The sequence below is a fragment of the Papio anubis genome, chromosome 2 (genome assembly GCF_008728515.1).
Source record: "Papio anubis isolate 15944 chromosome 2, Panubis1.0, whole genome shotgun sequence".
Lineage (NCBI taxonomy): Eukaryota > Metazoa > Chordata > Mammalia > Primates > Cercopithecidae > Papio > Papio anubis.
This window is the reverse complement of record NC_044977.1, coordinates 34,061,283-34,078,749: the sequence shown is the minus strand read 5'-3', so window position 1 is coordinate 34,078,749 and position 17,467 is coordinate 34,061,283. Positions and strand designations below refer to the sequence as shown.

General features: G+C 40.1%; 1 protein-coding gene across 41 annotated transcripts in view; it reads left to right on the top strand.

Annotated features, from left to right (window-relative positions):
* Positions 1–17,467, top strand: part of ZBTB20 (zinc finger and BTB domain containing 20) — an 816,756-nt gene that overhangs the window by 752,333 nt on the left and 46,956 nt on the right. For 30 of the 41 annotated variants that reach the window (XM_021932880.2, XM_021932915.2, XM_021932887.2 and 27 more), the window contains 3 exons: positions 4,970–5,070; positions 13,149–13,312; positions 13,687–13,874. In XM_021932880.2, the coding sequence (XP_021788572.1) occupies positions 13,302–13,312; positions 13,687–13,874 (199 nt within the window). In that variant the 5' untranslated portion in view covers positions 4,970–5,070; positions 13,149–13,301. Of the gene's footprint in view, positions 1–4,969; positions 5,071–5,944; positions 6,026–13,148; positions 13,313–13,686; positions 13,892–17,467 lie in introns of all 41 variants that reach the window. The other 11 variants (XM_021932980.2, XM_021932979.2, XM_021932991.2 and 8 more) reach the window with 4 other exon arrangements.

Genomic DNA, 17,467 nt, shown 5'->3' with positions numbered 1-17,467 from the left:
AAATGCTAGTTGTTATTGTTACTATTACCTTTCTTGTAAACTTTAATCATGAACTTCCCATCTATAATTTTAGAATGATTTGGTGTGATTTCCTAGGAATGGGACAGGCCATACTCAAAGTTGACATCTGCAGAAAGTTCCTTACAGTGATATGTGGCAGTGTATTTCATAACAGCTCTGCTCTCTAAGGGCTTTCAAGACAGATCTGCAGAAACGTCAACAATGAAACGGGCTGAAGAGAAGTGACCTACTGTCTGTTCGCCTCTGACACCATCAGGAAACTTGCCAGCTGGGTTCCAAGAGCAGATTCTTTATTACAGTGATGATGTAAGAAGCAGAGACAACAGCTGGATTTTCAGGTTCTAGGGAGAATTTGTGGCATCAGCAGCCCCTCAGAATTATCTTTTGACTTAAAAACCAAGTGCACTGGATGTGAAAGTCATTAAAAGAGAATAAATGTGAAACCCCATGAAGTCATTCTCACTGAGTCTTTTTTAGAGTGTAACCACCTTTTAAGCAATGAAACATGACACACTATGCAGTGGTTCTGATTAATAGACACTCAGGTGTGTACTAAGGCAAAAGGGGAAAAAAGAGGGAGCTAGGTGACAATTTGCCAAAAAATGAAAGTAAGATTATAGCAGCAGGATGTGGGGCTGAGAAAGAAGGATTTAATTAAAGGACAGACATATTATGGTTGTATTAATTATAAAATGCACAATTTAAATCAAATGTTAGATATATTTAAAATGTACATTTATGTAATTACACAAAGGATTTGTAAATTTGCCAGATAATTTTTCACTGCAATGTACTATTGATGAGTGATTTCCTTTATCATTTTAATGTAGTTGCCAGGGGGCAAAAGTAGAAGGAAGTTCTATCTGGTGAAGTGTCGATAATCTGTCCAGCCTTATGACGGGTTAGAAAGAACAATGAAGAGCTCTTGAGCCCATTTTGCTGTTTGTGTGGCTGCTGGGGTGATGCTGTTTAATGGATGTCTCAATGCATAGCATGGCTCCACCATACTGGCCAAAAAGAGTTTGATTAATACTACCAAGGTTTTCCTCTGGTGAGTAACAGTGAGTCAAGCGCTCACCTGGGAGATGCAGATGAAGTCTTGTAGTATTGGAGCTAACATTTAAGAGCTGAGCTTTTCTGGCCAAGTAATAATTACTGAGATTCCCTGGAAAAGTCTGTTTTCCTCACCTAGGTAAACACTATTATCCCCACAGCATGTTTTGTTGGGCTTTTCATCTTTGGGTGAGAGAAAATGATTCTGTTTGAGGATAAGGATAGAGAAGAGAAACAACTAATGTGTCTTCTACTGCAAGAGAATAAGGCAAGAAAATTTGAACAGACTCGGAGGCAATTGTCTATGCATTTCTATAAGTAAAGTAGTAATATAAGGAAAAACAAGTAAACATTTAAACAAACCTGGAGAATGAGTACTAGGCTAAGGTAGGTGGAAAAAGAAGTGTTACCGTGGCATAACAGCAGATTGCCGATAGTTTGTTTCTGTAAAGTAATGAATTTAACCATAGAATGACTGCATGTTTTCACCAAGAACTCCAGCTGAACCCACAGCTTTTCCAAAGCGTGAGAAATGTCTTTATTCTTATTTTCAGCCTGAGTTTATCACCCCAGTGGTATTTTTAACATTTTATTTGTTTTTTGTTTTTGTGGGTACATAGTAGGTGTATATACTTCCGGGGTACATCAGATGTTTTGATAGAGGCACGCATGTGAACTAATCACATCATGGAGAATGGGGTATCCATCCTCTTAAGCATTTGTCTTTTGTGTTACAAACAATCCAATTACCCTCTGGTAGTCATTTAAAAATGTACGATTAAGTTATTATTGACTATAGTCACTCTGTTGTGCTATCAAATAGTAGGTCGTATGCATTCTTTCTATTTTTTGTATCCATTAACCATCCACACCTCCTCCCCAGTGGTGTTGACTGTATTGTCATTATTATTTCTGCTGGTAATGTTAGAAAAGTTTGCTTCCTTGTTTTTTAAATCCACCATCATTTTTTAGACATTATTTCACTATAAAAGTTATTTATTAGTTCGGTTTGTTGAAGCAAATAAATGAAGCAAGTTTGTTATTTTTTGGAACACAATGTATTTTTGCAGGTTACACACCCCAACCTCCCTCTCTCTGGTCTTGTCATTATTGATGATCTGCTGGGCCTATTGGTGCCACGTAAGCACTGATAAATATTAGTCTGTGGCCTTTTATGTCTGTTATCCTTGCTCAGCCACTAACAAGGATGTGACCTTGAGCAAGTCAGTTCCCTTAATCTCTTCATCTGAAAAATGAGGGGGTTGAAGTAGATGAGTTTTGAGGTCTTTTCAATTTAGTTCCCATTTCTATGACTCAAGGCAAGAGTGTTTATTCTTTTTAAATTCGTTTCAGCAGATTATCAGCCCTAGTGCAAACTTAACATGCAAGAAATCATGGCCCACTATAGGGTACTCGGAGTAAAAATTGCCTCAGCTTTCAAAGAGCTTATGAAGAGGGAAGACAAATTACACAAATAACCATTCGAATTGGTAGAATATGCAAAGGGAGTAGTACAGAATGTGCTCATAATATTTAAGAAAGGCAATCTCCTTTGTGAAATGCTTCATAAGTGAGGTGGCATTTGGATGGCCCTTGAAGAAGCTACATGTAGACCTTAAAAGAAGGGAAGAAATACTATGAACATGGTGGGGAAGAGTAGGACTACTGGAGTGTAGAATGGAGTGTAGAGATAAGAGTAAGAAACTGGATTGGGCTACACTGTAGCAGCTTTGAATACCAAACTGAGAAGTTTGAATTTAATCCAATAAGCAAGGAGGACTGTAAGCAAAGAAGTGATATGTTTAGAAGGGCACTTTAGAAAAATTAATGTAATGTTTGTGTGAAGGATGGATAAGAGGTAAAGAAAAACTGGAAAAAGTGAAACCAGTCAGGAGTCTTTCATAGATGTCCTCACGGTAGTTAGCAAAGGGAGAAATAGGGGTTAGTATAGAAAACAGGTATTGATTCAGGAATCATAATCAGAGTAAAATCCACCGGATTTGGCAGCCAATTGGATATGGGAAGAAAAAAAAAACAGAAGAATTAAAGATGACTCCCCAGCTGTAGGCCCACGTAACTGGTTGAAGAGAATACCAATGGCAGGAAATGGGACATCTAGAGAAGAAACAGATTTTAAAGGAAAGACAATGAATTCAGTTCTAAACTTTCTGAATTAGAAAAGCCTGTGTAGTATTTGATGGAGATGTGAGCTTCTCCAAGTTAGAGACCCTGTTTTATTCATCCGGGTGCCTCGTAGATTCTATATAAACACTGAATGAATGGGCAAAGGAACAAATGAACCAATAACCAGCTGTTATTTAGAATGTGGGTGTGCAGCTCTGTAGAAAAGCTAGAACTAAAGATAGCAATGTGGATGCTCTCCATGGAAAAGTGATTGTTGAGGTCAGGGAGGGCTGGGGAAGACAAAGCCTGAGGAGAGAATCTAGAGGAATGTCTACATTTAGAGAACAGAAGGAAGAAAAGAAGCCAGTGAAGAAGGCAGAATAGCAGGCTGAGGTGTAGGAAAAAAATTAGGGTAATTCAGTGTCCTCAGGGTTAGAGGCTGTGGAAGAAAATGGAGCATTTGCAGTGAAGGACAGAGGGAATGTTCAGAACATGCCCAGATCAATGGGTGTCACTACAATAGGTTAAGAACTAAGCAATGAAGAGAGAGAGACCGAAGTGGAATCAGGAATATCAGAAATGTGGTAAAAGTATACAGTGGAACACTATGCAGCCTTCAAAAAGAAGGAAGTCTTGTCATTTGCAAGAACATGGATGAATCTAGAGGTCATCCATGATATATGGGGAAAAAATATGCTCTTTTTGTACTAGAAAAGCCAGGCACAGAAAAACAAATACTCACTTATATGGGGAATCTAAAAAAGCTTAATTTATAGAAGCAAAGATTAGAATGGTGGCTGCCAGAGGCTGAGGAGACATCAGCCAAAGGACACAAAATTTCAGTTAGGAGGAATAACTCCAGAGATGTACTGTACATCCTCATGACTATCATTAATAAGAATGTAGTATATATTACTGAGAGTAGGTTTTGAAGTGTTCTCACTGTGAAAAAATTATAAATACATGAGGTAATTTTTTTTTTTTTTTTTTTTTTTTGAGACGGAGTCTTGCTCTGTTGTCAGGCTGGAGTGCAGGGGCGCGATCTCGGCTCACTGCAACCTCCGCCTCCCTTTAAGTGATTCCCCTGCCTCAGCCTCCTGAGTAGCTGGGACTACAGGCGTGCACCGTCACGCCTGGCTAATGTTTTGTATTTTAGTAGAGACGGGGTTTCACCATGTTGGCCGAGATGGTCTCGATCTCCTGACCTCGTGATCCACCCACCTCGGCCTCCCAAAGTGCTGGGATTACAGGCGTGAGCCAGCACACCCAGCCGGTAATGCATATTTTAATTAGTTTGATTTAGCCATTCCACTATGTATACATGTATCAAAACATCATGTTTTATACCATGAATATATACAATTTTTATGTGTGAATAAACAATAAATATAGTAAATGAAAAAAAAGAAAAGGATACTAGAAGAATCAACTGTGACAAGGTTGAAGGACACTGTTTCTACTTCCTTCCCCCACTTTCACCCACAACTCAGCTTCTAAGTCAGAACCACAAAATCAGCTCCGCCCACACTGACGGGGTACTGTTGATGTCCCACGCTGCACAGGCAGTTAGGGGAAAGCACTGAAAATGGAGCCTGGACAACATCCTCTCCATTCTCCCTTCCCTAACTTGCCATTTTCTGGTACAAAGATGTAGAACCAACCAACCAACCTCTCACTGAAGTCCCAAAGTTCGTTCTTATCAAAATAAATAATTGCCATCACCATCACCTGTTCACTTAACTACCTTATTTTTGTTTTTTGTCTGATCTAGATGCAGCCGCTCTCTGTTCCCTGCCCCAATGAACATCTGCACTAGGCCCAAGCCTTGGAGTAATTTACCTGAAGAGTGACACCATTTATTTTGAAACTACTGTGAGTACATTATGTCTCCAATAAAACGCTTCTTAGTTCACTTTGTTTAATTAAATACACACACACACACACAGAGAGAGAGAGAGAGAGAGAGAGAGAAAATTGTGAAAGCAGGCAAAATTTTACATGGCTTCATTTCTTGGATCAGCAGGGTAACCAGACTCAGTCCTGAGGTGCCCACAGTGGTTCTCAACTTCCCAGCTGCAATGCACACCATGTGCAGCATCATTCCCTCCTGGGCAGATGGCTGTGCCAAGCTGTATCTGAGCACACCTTGCAGGGACTGGTGCTGTTCTGCTTGGTCATCTGTGCCTCTACCTATGGTGGTAGCAGCTCCTCCTAATCTGTTTGCTTCTCATCATCCTTCTGTGCCACTGTTGAATCTCACGGTAGCTTGTCATTTCATGCCACCCTGGTCAAAGCTTTGCTTGCTTTGATTTACCTATTGTTTGAGCTGCAGCCCATGCTGTTGTCTCCTTGTTGCCCTTCCCTTGGAGCTCTGGGCTCCTTCTACCACATCTCTAAGCTGCTGTATCCAGCTCACCTCTGCTCTCTGGATGTATGGGTCTGTGTAGTTGATTTAGTTCCTGCTATGCAAGGCATTTATGTAGGAGAAGTACAGACCTTGCAAGGAAAGGTACAGAAATAATTTGGGGTAGGAGATATGATACCTATGGGAAAATACTAATGAAAGATCGATATCAAGTATTCATTCATCATTGCTAAAATAACAGATGAATATATGCTATTTTCCACTAGAAAAGCCAGACATTTGAATTATTTAGAAGTTCTGCATGCAAAATAACTTAATTATACATTTTAAAACAATAACTAGTTGTTATATTCACAAGTTTTCCTATATGTTATGAGGCAGGTAATGGGATGGTGTTTTACAGACTTCTATGTTACTGGAAAACGCTAAAGCTGGGAGACTAACATCCCTCTTAGGCTTCAGGTAGGATGTTTACATTTGTCTTTCTATGTCTTTAGCTATTCTGGCATAAATCGAACCCAAAGGGATGAAGCCAGAGTTTTGTTTTATTTTGTGTCACTCTTTTACCTTTAATGCTTCCGGTCAACTGAATCATAATTGGTGGTAGCTGATGTGTAGGTGACAGACAGGCCTGCCTTTCCAGGAGGGGAATGTGTTCTGTAGTGCGAATAGGACTGGGGTACTGGGGACTAAAGACATGACAAAAAAAGATCAAATGTAGTTTCTCCAGTCCACACCCACACAAGGAACTTACTTATATATGCCTTCATTCATCCTTAAGTTCAAGTGCAAGGAATACCTGAGAAATTCCCACATCTGGATAGTTTTCTGAGTTTTTCTTCATCACAGAGTAACTATGCTGGTACAGATAACACAGCCTTACTATGATGCAGACGGGTTTCAAAGTTTCTATATCCTTTAAGAGGGAAAAGAGTTCTTATCACTCTTACCTTCCTGTGCTACAGAGAACCCAGATCCAGACCTAGAAATCAGGACCTGATGTTGCCTACAAATTACAGAGAAGTCTACAAGTGAGCATTTATTTCTGTCATAGGAAGTATTTCATCTGTGCAGAATACCAGTGCCTGCTTTTACTTCCCATGGGCCCTAGGGAATGGGCAGATTGGGTTATAATCTTTGCAGTCTTTGCTATTCAGAAACTTGGCTTTCTAATGTATAAAAGGGAAATAATAATAAAACTTGCAGAGACTTGCTAGGTGCAAAAATCAATAAAGAGGATAAAAAATTAAAATGTGAACCATTTGCAGAAGTATATCTCTTCTGGTGGGTTGACAATGCTTTGAGCCTAGTCTCAAGGCTTGGAAGTGGGTTGGGGAGGCATATATTAAATTTTAACACCTACCCACCCCCCATACCACCTGCACAATAATGCTCAGTGGCCCTGCCTACTTAACCATATCATTGTGATAATTCAATGACATGGTGTCTATATATAAAGTCTGTCTTGACAGAGGTGAGTATATTTACTCAGTCATCTAAAATTTGCTGAGCATATACTATGTGCCAGACACTGTTCCAGGAACTAGGTATATGGCAGCAAGCAAAACAAACAAAAATCCCTGCTCAGCTGAGCTTACATTCTCTTTTCTTGATCTATGAATGGCAATTCAACATAATAGGTACATGTAAGCTAAGAGAGAACTGATTTTATTTTGTTCTGTCCTTCTTCCAGAAAGTATAATTGAAAGTATAAGAGAGAACACATATGTTGATTAGTCTTGTCACCCCATTCTACCCCCCCCCCCAAAATAATGCAGAACCATTCGTTGCCCAGATATGTGACCCAGAAGACTGGCCTTCTGGACTCCATTACTCAGGCTCTCTTGTCCTTGGACTTCCTTTTGAATTTGGCCAAAAGGCAACATCAGCAGGAGATGTGAAAGTGGGAGAAGAGATAGGTCAAGGAATGTATTAGTTCAGCCCTCCTTCCCAACTCCAATTCTGGCTGGACTCAGAATTCATCACCATTTTACTTGCCCCTTCAGTTTAAATGGTTTAAAGCTTTCCACTACTGCTAGTACCTGGCAGTCTCCACTATTGCTAGTACCTGGTGCTATCTCCCTTGAGGTCCCTGAACCTCATCTTCACCTCCAAATACAGTTTTTTCATTAAACCCTCTTTAGCAAAAAACTTTGCATGTGCCATCTGTTTTTGCCAGGATCCTGACTGATACAGTTAGGAGGAAATTATACTGAAAAAAATTGTAAATCAGCCCTGCCAAGGTTAAAAAAAAAAAGATTGAGAAAATAAAATGTGTTTAATCACAAAAATATCTTAAATTGATGTGAGGACATCAGACCAGGTAGAGAAATGATAAATTGTAAGAAAACATGATAAGCCAGAGTCCCATAGGTTGGTATCAATGCTCAGGCTTGATGGGCTTCTATAGGCTAAGTGCAGCTTGCTCAACCCTCAGCTTCAAGGAGCTCATGGTATAGCATAGCCACAGCAATGACAAACATGTGAGCAGAAAGGAGATGTCAGGAGGTACACAGTGAGATCAAAGTGTTGAGGAGGAGATAGCTTGTCCTAACATTGTTTCTGCCTTTGCTACAATAGCAATCCATTTGCCCCTGCCCAAAATCTAGATGTCTAAACAGATTACTGAAATGAGGGAAGGAAATGTCTTCTTGTTTTTTTCTTTCTTGTTTTTTATTTTTTATTTTTTGCTCTGTCACCAGGCTGGAATGCAGTGGCACGCTCTCGGCTCACTGCAACCTCTGCACTCCCGGGTTCATGTAATTCTCCTGCCTCAGCCTCCTGAGTAGTTGGGACTACAGGCACATGCCACCATGCGCAGCTAATTTTTGTATTTTTAGTAGAGACGGGGTTTCACGATATTGGCCAGGATGGTCTCAATCACTTGACCTCATGATCTGCCCGCCTCGACTTCCCAAAGTGCTGGGATTACAGGCATGAGCTACCACGCCCGGCCCGGAAATGTCTTCTTAAAACTAACATTATGAAAGTCACAGAACTAACAATCCCTATGAGAGGAACTACCATTATTGAGCCCTTACCATGTGCCAGCACAAGGCAAATCACTTTACATGGCTTATCTCATTTGTTCCTCACAATAACCCTAAGTGGTAGGTATTGTTATTCCCATCTTACAGATGAGGAAAATGAGGCTCAGAGATGCGGAGTAATCTGCCTAGGGCATAGAGCTAATAGGTAGTGGAGCACAGTTCCGCTACCACCCTTGTTGGGGTGGTTTGTTGCCACCTACCCTTTCCCTCCTGCCCAGATACTAAGCCTATTTAATGCATTGCTGGGGAAAAGAGTAGGGAAATGGTTACGACTCCAGCAAGACTGGGGGAGGCATCACTGGTCTAAATTATCATGAGCCAATAGGAGGTTCCAACTAATTTTTTCCTATCTGATAAGTAACAGACATATTACTTATCAGATAGGAAAAGACCAAGCTGGTAAGTAAAAGACACATTAACGTGCAGGAAAGGGTGGAAGCCCAGTGAAGAGAGAAAATTGGGATAGGGTGAAAGAAGAGAGCGCTCTCCTCTCAACACCCTGGAGACTGCTAAGAGCTCACACAGATAAAATATTTATTTTTCCATATGTTGCAGAAAGCATTGCCATCACTGTATGTGTGCAATATGTGCAAAAGAGTGTGAAATATATACATCAAATGCCGCCGATCTGGTTAATTTCCATGCATTTAACATGCTTAATACCTACCATATCATCAATATGTTTTAATGCATATTTCTTTCCACATACAATATGGTCTAGTTAGGAAAGAGCCAACATCCTCCACAGCCTTACTCACTGCTATGTTTCAGCCTAAAACTTCTTACTGGGGCCAGCACAATGAGAGTTAAAAACCAGAAGGCTCTGCTGGCTAACTCAGCCGCCACTCTCCTTAGAACACACTCCCAGTTCTTGAAGCAGCCTTTTCTCATAACAGAAATGTTTGCAGTGAGGAGATGAAAATGTTTTTGTTCTCTTTGGACAATTGAGAGATGTTCAGTCACAATGTCAAAACTGACCGTTGAAAGGCGGGTGCCTGCGGCCACGCTTTTTTTTTTTTTTTTTTTTTTCTTTTTTTGAATGCAGAGCTCCACCAGTGTGGCGGGAGGAAGTGCACAATGATTGGTCTGTTTCTCTGTGGAAGTGTTCAGGGTACACCCAGTTTTACTTTGCATATATTTACGAAACATCTGCCCTTTTCTTATTCTTAAGTCCTTCCCTGCCACCAGCCCCCTTTCCCTTTTTCCCTGGTTTCTTTCTTTGTTGTTGTTGGCTTGTCTAACTTTTTCATTGGAGCTTTCATTTTCCGGTTGAGGAGCGACTTCATCAGAGTGTATAATTTTAATAGAGAGAGAGAGGAGGAAAGGGGTGGGAGGGGAGAGAGAGAGAAGAGAGAGAGAGAGGAGAATGAGAACGAGAACTGAAAAGAGAGACTGAGAGGCTAGAGCCTGGCAAATCAACCTTTGGCATGGTGACCAGGAGGAAGGTTCTGGTCGGGAGTTTGCCTCTCTGAAATCCGCTGGAGTCAGCCAGTGTGCTGCTGCCCTCTAAAGGCTCCAGGGAATAGTGCATCGCCACAGAGGCTTGAAAAGACTTGCCCTCAGATGTGCCATGTTTATAATTCTTTTTACAGAGCCTCAAAATGTATTTTCAACTAATTATGACAGGACTTATTCTTTCCTCCTTAATAAACTATGAACTGCAAAAATGGGGTCAATTCACAGCACCTGTGCATGTCTAGGCATAAACGAGTGCTATATTTTAGGGTTTCTCAGCTCCAGAAAAAGGAGTCCAGAGAACCATTAGAAAGGGTGAGATAGGACATGCATTGCCTCTGAGGATGGTGAGCAGTTCTCTGTTATCTGGACAGTTGGGAAACAGCCCAGTGGTATAAAGGCAAGTAAAGTGACATAAGACAAATAAGGGGGTAAGCCAAAAAGGTTGAGTTTTAAACATTTCCTGTTTATAGAGGTAGCTCCAATGCCTCTGTGCTATGAATATTCTCCCAAAGTGATCATTGAGGCAACAGGAGGATATGGTACAAGATGTCAGTCAGGAAGCAAGAGCGAATCTAGGGAGAGAAACAAGGGCATTGATATGAAGAACAATATAATTTTTGCAGTGTTAAAAATAAAAGAGTAATATATTGGTGGTTTTGCTATGTCTTTATGTTTGAAAGAAAGCTTTCTTAATTTTCTGAAGTACACATCTGAAAGTATCCTAGGCCCTATCTACGAATATCAAAAATAAACATTTTTTTCTGCTAGGTGACATATGTCATTACTGTTTTGTCGCTATATTTAAATGAATCGTGAGGGCCAGCCTAGCCTTACTGAGCAAAATAGTCCTGCTCTTATTAAATGCCCCTCGTAGACTTAAAGCAAAAGCAGCCAGTCAGGTAGTTTTGCTACCTTGCTGCATAAAAAGTAGGAAACTTCATTGGGATTCAGACTATGACTATTCTTAAAATACACTTTAATTTCAGCTTCCTTTCATTCTGTCCACAGTCAATTATTGAATGACAGCTTTGTCTAAGCTACACTGCTTAATAGTATAGACAAGGCAGTAAACTCTGGGAGGGAAGGATCCAAGCCTGTTTTATTCTTTAGCCCATGTTGGCACATCATGGGGAGATCATAAATATTTGTAAAATGAATATGTAAATGAATGCATGACAGGAGAGAAGGAAGAAGGAAAGAATAGATGAACACAAGGAATACAAAAATAACTAAGACATTTGATTACCTTCAGAGAGCTTACAGTCTCACAAGAGGGATATGCACATAAATAGCCATTATTGAAATAAAATTGAGTGAGTGAAATAAGATTAAGAAAAAAAAAAAGAGCATAGGCGTTTCAGAGAAAGACCTAGGGAGGAATTCAGTGTTTGGAATGAAGTCCTATCTGGCAGAGAGGAATCAAGACAGTTACAAGATGAAGACACCATTTAATAAGTATGAAGGATAATAAGTATGATTTCAACAGGGCAGCGATGAAATACGGGATATTCAAAGCAAGAGAAAACTTGAGCAAAGATGTAGACCCCAGAATGTAGACTCCCAGGATATTATGGAGGATATTCAAGAAATCTGAGGGTCCAGTATGGCCAATATATAGGACACATGAGAAAAGTTAGAGGAGATACGGAACCAACCTTGAGTGTCAGGCTAATGTAGTCATCTTAGATTTAGTGAATGCAAAGAAACAGGACTAGAGGAGTGAAGGAGGATGGAGAGCCAGTTAGTAAACAATCGACTAGATAAAAAGCAGTAAGGTGATTGCATTGAAATTGGAATGGAAACACAGATGTGAAAAAAAATACGAAGGAAGCAGAACTATAAGAACTTATTGATGAATTGACTTTAAGGCAGAGGAAGGTGTATAGTGATGCTGAGGTTTCCAACCTGGTGGTAGACAACAGTGATAGAGATGTGGACCTCAGAGAAAGCATTGGTTATAGTAAAGGAGTTGGGCTTTAGCAACTTCGATCTTGGCTACATCTTTAGACTGAAAACCAGAATACCAGCTCCTTCAGGGTCCATGTAGACACTCAAGATTAGGGGGTTACTCCCATAGTCACCATTCAAAAAACAATTGATAAGGTCTTATAATTTGTTGCTTCTCTTCTATTGGCTTCCTCCATACTGAAAAAGATGTCTGAAAGCCTCTCTTCTATTCTAATCTTTATCATGCCATCTCTGCCTCCTGCCCTCTGAAGAAACAGATTTTATTTCACAACCTGTTGGACTGAAAACACAGCATACTAATCATAACACCATATTCTGCGAGGGCAGATTTAACTACCCAGCACAACAAATTTAAATACAAAATATTCTGCATAACAAGTCCATTACCATGCTCATAGAAACAAGGGAAACATGGAAACAAATCTACTTACAACAAATTCTGTACCACACATAGTCTTCTACAAATAAAAGAAATGCTTTTTCTGGTCACTGTCCACATAATGATAGAAAAAGACACAAATCCAAGGGAATTGGAGAAATGTTCAGAAACTATTAATAATAATCCAGTTTGGCTGTAGTCTAGGGTACGAGCAGTATAAGCTAAGTATTTGTTAATTTCATATCAGTTGCATTGTCCTGGGGAGAGCAGACCTGAGCTGACTGATAGCTGTGCTGTTTTACTTCCTATTCCTGACCCCATATAACAATTAGTAACAATTACTTTCTAATTCCCTTCACCCTTCTCTTCCTCGTGTCCCAAACACACAGTCATACCCTAAACTCCAGGACGATGCACCAAATCAAAAATCTTAGACGTAGGATGAATAAAGAGTTGGAGTAGAAAAATCTCTGCATGACACCTTCCCCTCTTCAGCTACTAGAATCTAAGCTCTTCTTTTCACTTTTCACTTGCTACTGTAACAGAAACCTCCCATCACTACCCTCTCGTCTGTACAGGCTGCAAATTTAAATTGTGATTTGAAATTTATTTAAGATAAAATCTAAGTAAGAGCAAGAAAGTTGAATGTTCCATAATGTATTCCATGAGTAGAAATTTAAAGTTGGAAGGAACCTTTAAGGCCTTCTAATCCAAGCCCTTTATTTTACAGATGAGGAAACTGAAGCCCAGAGAGGTGAAGTGAGGTGCCCAAGGCCACACAGCAAGTTAGAGGCACAGCTAGTACCGTAGCTCAAGTCTCCTGACTCCCAGTCCAGTGCTCCTCCCATTACTCCACGAGTCCTGTCTCTAAGCTTCCTGACAAATGCTAGAACGGTAAAACTTCCACTAGTATTTTTCCAGACCATGTTAAAACTCCTAAGGGGGGAAGAGGGATGCTTTCTTGGATAATGTCAGCCATACGTAGCTCAAGCTGTCTAAAGTTCTGGGACAGGGTCTTTTTATGCAGCCAACAGAGTCCAAATGTGGTGCTGTTTGCTTGGCCCATATGCTTTCATGTGTTCCCAGTTAGGCCATTACTGGAGGGAAAAAAAAACAAGAATCAGCTTGTTTTAAAACAAGGGACATACTGGACTCCCTCCCATCCCCCTTCAGAAAAAAAAAAATCAAGTTATCTTTAACAGATTCTAAAAATGCCTTTTCCCAAATATGCAGTCAGTTCCTTCAAAGGGCCCTTTGTTTATTTTCAGGAAGAAACCCAAGACAGCTGAAAACCAGAAGGCATCTGAGGAGAATGAGATTACTCAGCCGGGTGGATCCAGCGCCAAGCCGGGCCTTCCCTGCCTGAACTTTGAAGCTGTTTTGTCTCCAGACCCAGCCCTCATCCACTCAACACATTCACTGACAAACTCTCACGCTCACACCGGGTCATCTGATTGTGAGTACACCACTAAGGTGATGGTGTCTTCGCAGTGCGGAGTAGTGCTTCTCCCCTGGGTTCTGGCTTTTTTACTTTCAGAGCAAGCCGTTTGCATTTGGTCTTCTCAGGCAGCCAAAAGTAACGTGCCACCATTTTCATTCAGCCAACATCTCTATGTTTTCAAAGCTAGAGTATATTTAAAAGCCAGGTGACATGCCATTTGGCCTTAAAAGGCTAATTAATTACATAAACCACGTTCTTTTCATAGCACTAACTTAGAAAAAGAAGTTTTGTTGCTGGTATTCATTTATTCTTGATCTGGATAATGGCACTTCCATAATTACTAAATTGAACAGCCAAACATGGACCTCAGAAGGCCAGTTAGACACAAGGAAACATCCATTTTGAAATTACATAACACAAGTCAGATTTGCATTAGTTATTGGAGTCTCATGTAGCTTGGCTGAATTTCTGTCTTTCCAGTTTTTAATTTATTTTGAAGTGGTTAAAGGATAGCATAAATTTACAGAAGAAAAGAGAATGGCTTCCAAGAATTCAGAAGCCACCCAGACTTCACACAGCCAATGAGAATCCAGGTTAAAAATATTTTTTAATTAAAAAAACTGCCTAAGGGCTAAATTTGGAAATGGGCAGCTTAATGAGATCGTCGCTATTGAAATCACTTCTTTGCTGTTTATTTTTGCCATCTTCCCACTAATCTGGGAGTCACTTCTTCTAGTTCTATTTTAAGCAAGTTGATAAATCACGTTTAGGAGATTTTTTTCTTTTTCTGAAATGTAACCCAATACTTCAGAGAAAAAGAAACATGTGTGTTGACAATGGAAAGGAATGAAATAACTTTGGAGTCGAATCCAAAAGAATATTCCTTTTAGTGTTAAGATGCCCAACAACTCTTCTGAACTGATCTCCATAAAGGATGTCTGGTAACATGCAAGTAACTGGCATATTCTTCTTTAAAATGAGTAACATAAGACCCACAGAGTTTATTTCAAAAATAAAATTTTGTCCACAAAGACAAAAATTATTAGGAAATGAGATTCTAAATCTTTTATTGTTATTTTTCTGACAGAACAAATATAACATTCTGCAAAGAAGGCAAGAGACAGATTGGTCCAGGAGATTCCATTCTCCACTTGCTTCATCATGATAATCTCCAAAGAGAGGGAAATGACCTGGGGGCAGTGTTGGGGTGAAGAGAGCTTGTTCTACTTAAGGTTGGGCTAAGACCATATTCTAACTGTCACTAGAAAATGAAAAGGGAAGTAACATGAGCCAAATCTCTGTGGCCTATGTGATTTGAACAGTCGAAGTTGCGGCTTCTGTAGAGAAACCAGGGGGCAGAAGCAGGGACTGTGTCCTGAGGACCGTCCTAATCGTCACATCCTTGGACCTTCTTGCCTGGCAATCTCCAGTGTAATAGTAATGACAGAAAGAATTGGAAAGTACCCTGGCACAGTGCCCAATAGGCATGTGCACACTGTCCCTTCCCACCAGGAAAATCGCCTGTTCCTGTAGTGAAGGGCCTGGAGTTTCTACACGCAAGTCTTCATTACCTGGCTTTCTGCCGCACCTTATGGGTGTGGATTACATAGAATTGCCTTAGCCCAGAAATCTTCTGTTGCAGCAAAAATGAATGTTTTGCTGAATAGAAAAAGCACTGGGCTTCACTCACTGTGCTTTATCATAAGCATCCTCTGGCCAGGCCTTAGCATTGGCATGAACTAAGTTTAAGGAACAGCGCAAGTGTGGTGTCACCATACATCTACTTGGTGGCCCTGGGGAAGCCAATGGATGTGAGCTCAGTTGGAAGAACAAACCAGGAGGAGAAACTTGATCTCCAGCTGTTTTTAGACAGTTTGATTTTGCCATTAAGATGTGTAAGTCTTCTCTGTTCCAACCTGTTGTTTAAATTGATTATACTTTCCTCCAAATATATTTGGATTGTAGTTTGTCCTGATTTGAGCCTACACTTAGAAGAAAATTGTTTTTAGGAAAGATTCACAGAAATCTGTCCATTTGGAGATTGCTTGAGAGAAGACAGGAAAAAGGTTTATTTTAAGCTGTTAAAATTTTTGGATGCTCTTCTTGCATTCAAGAGGATTTTTTTTTTTTTTTTACTTTCAAATGTCATTCTTACCATAGATTAATTTAAAAGCCTAATTTCTTTAAGGTAAAATATTCAGTTCCTATTTAGAACTAACAGATTTGGGGCATTTAAAAATAGTGCCCTTGACTTGTTAGTCTCTTTAACTTCAGAAACATTCCACCAGTGTGTAGTGTTCCAAGCTTTCACAAGTGCCTGAATTTTTATAGCACCTTTTTATTTGTCATGTGTTTAGCAAAATTATTCTTAGTCATGTTTTAATGCCCATTTCCTATCAGTATGATCCTTCCCAATTTACAGATGAGAAAACTGAGAAAATTGACACCCAGGTAGAGGAAAGACTCGCTTGTGGTTAAACTCATTTGGGTACTGAGGGGTGTTTATGGATTTACTCTCATTGTGAGAGCATTTCTTATTGGAATTCTCTGTTCTGAGCCCAAAGATGGCATTCCTGGCTCTGAACAGGCATCTTGAAAATGTGCAACTACTCATATTGGTGACTGGGTTGTAAAACATGATGGATAAAGCATCCCCACAAAAGAAAAGTCAGCTCTGCATGTGAACTGACATGGTTGGGTAACCCACCATCTTTTTTGCATATGAAGGACACGGGCTGTGTTTTCCAGCAAAGATGACAAGTCTGACCCCCTAAATTCTCAGTTGGCTATTTGACTTCCTGAGCCTCTTCAAATTTTGCAAAAGATCCCAGTAGTATTCAAAACAAGAAGAAATATAGTTGAGATATGCTTTCTGTTGTGAGATGATGAGGTTAATATTGCTGCTAAAATGTATGTTGCTTTGCAGTGCACCTACTCACACAATTTCCTTTTAACAGTATTGCCCCATTACCCCCTAGCTTATCATCTCTTCACCATTGCTAAAAATCTAATGGTAAGCAAATTCACATGGTGATAATGGAAGGCATTAAGATGAGTTATGGAATCTGAAGGGTAAAAAACACCCTAGGTGTTTGATAGAGCAGTTCCCCACTAAACAGGCTGAGTATGAGCTGAGCCAAGTGCTCCCTTTAAATGCTTAAGCAGAACTAAACCAAGTCAGTAAAGCAGACGAAGCTCTCCATATGAAAAACCTTTCTTGACAGCTATCAAGCTGTAGCACATCACAGTCATATACATGTGATAGACGCGACCAGAACTTTTACTTGCATATTTCTTCCATTTTGTTTTCCCCCAAATAAGGCTCCCATTGAAAGAAGTGATTTTCCTCCCTGTGGCCGTCCTCCCTACTTCTGCTGTAGATCCACCTATTCTGATGTCTTTCTTTTGTTGCGAGCTGATATCCGTGGTGACTCACCTTCCCATGTTTTACACCGGCCTCATCAGACTGTCTCATTTTTTGTGTCCTTGCCAAGATGCACTTACGCTTGAACAGTTTTTATTTATTTTTCATTGAACCTTTACACATTTCCAAACTGTTGTGTGGGTGGGTTTAACTTTAGCTCTGTAGCATCACTCTGCTGGGGCTG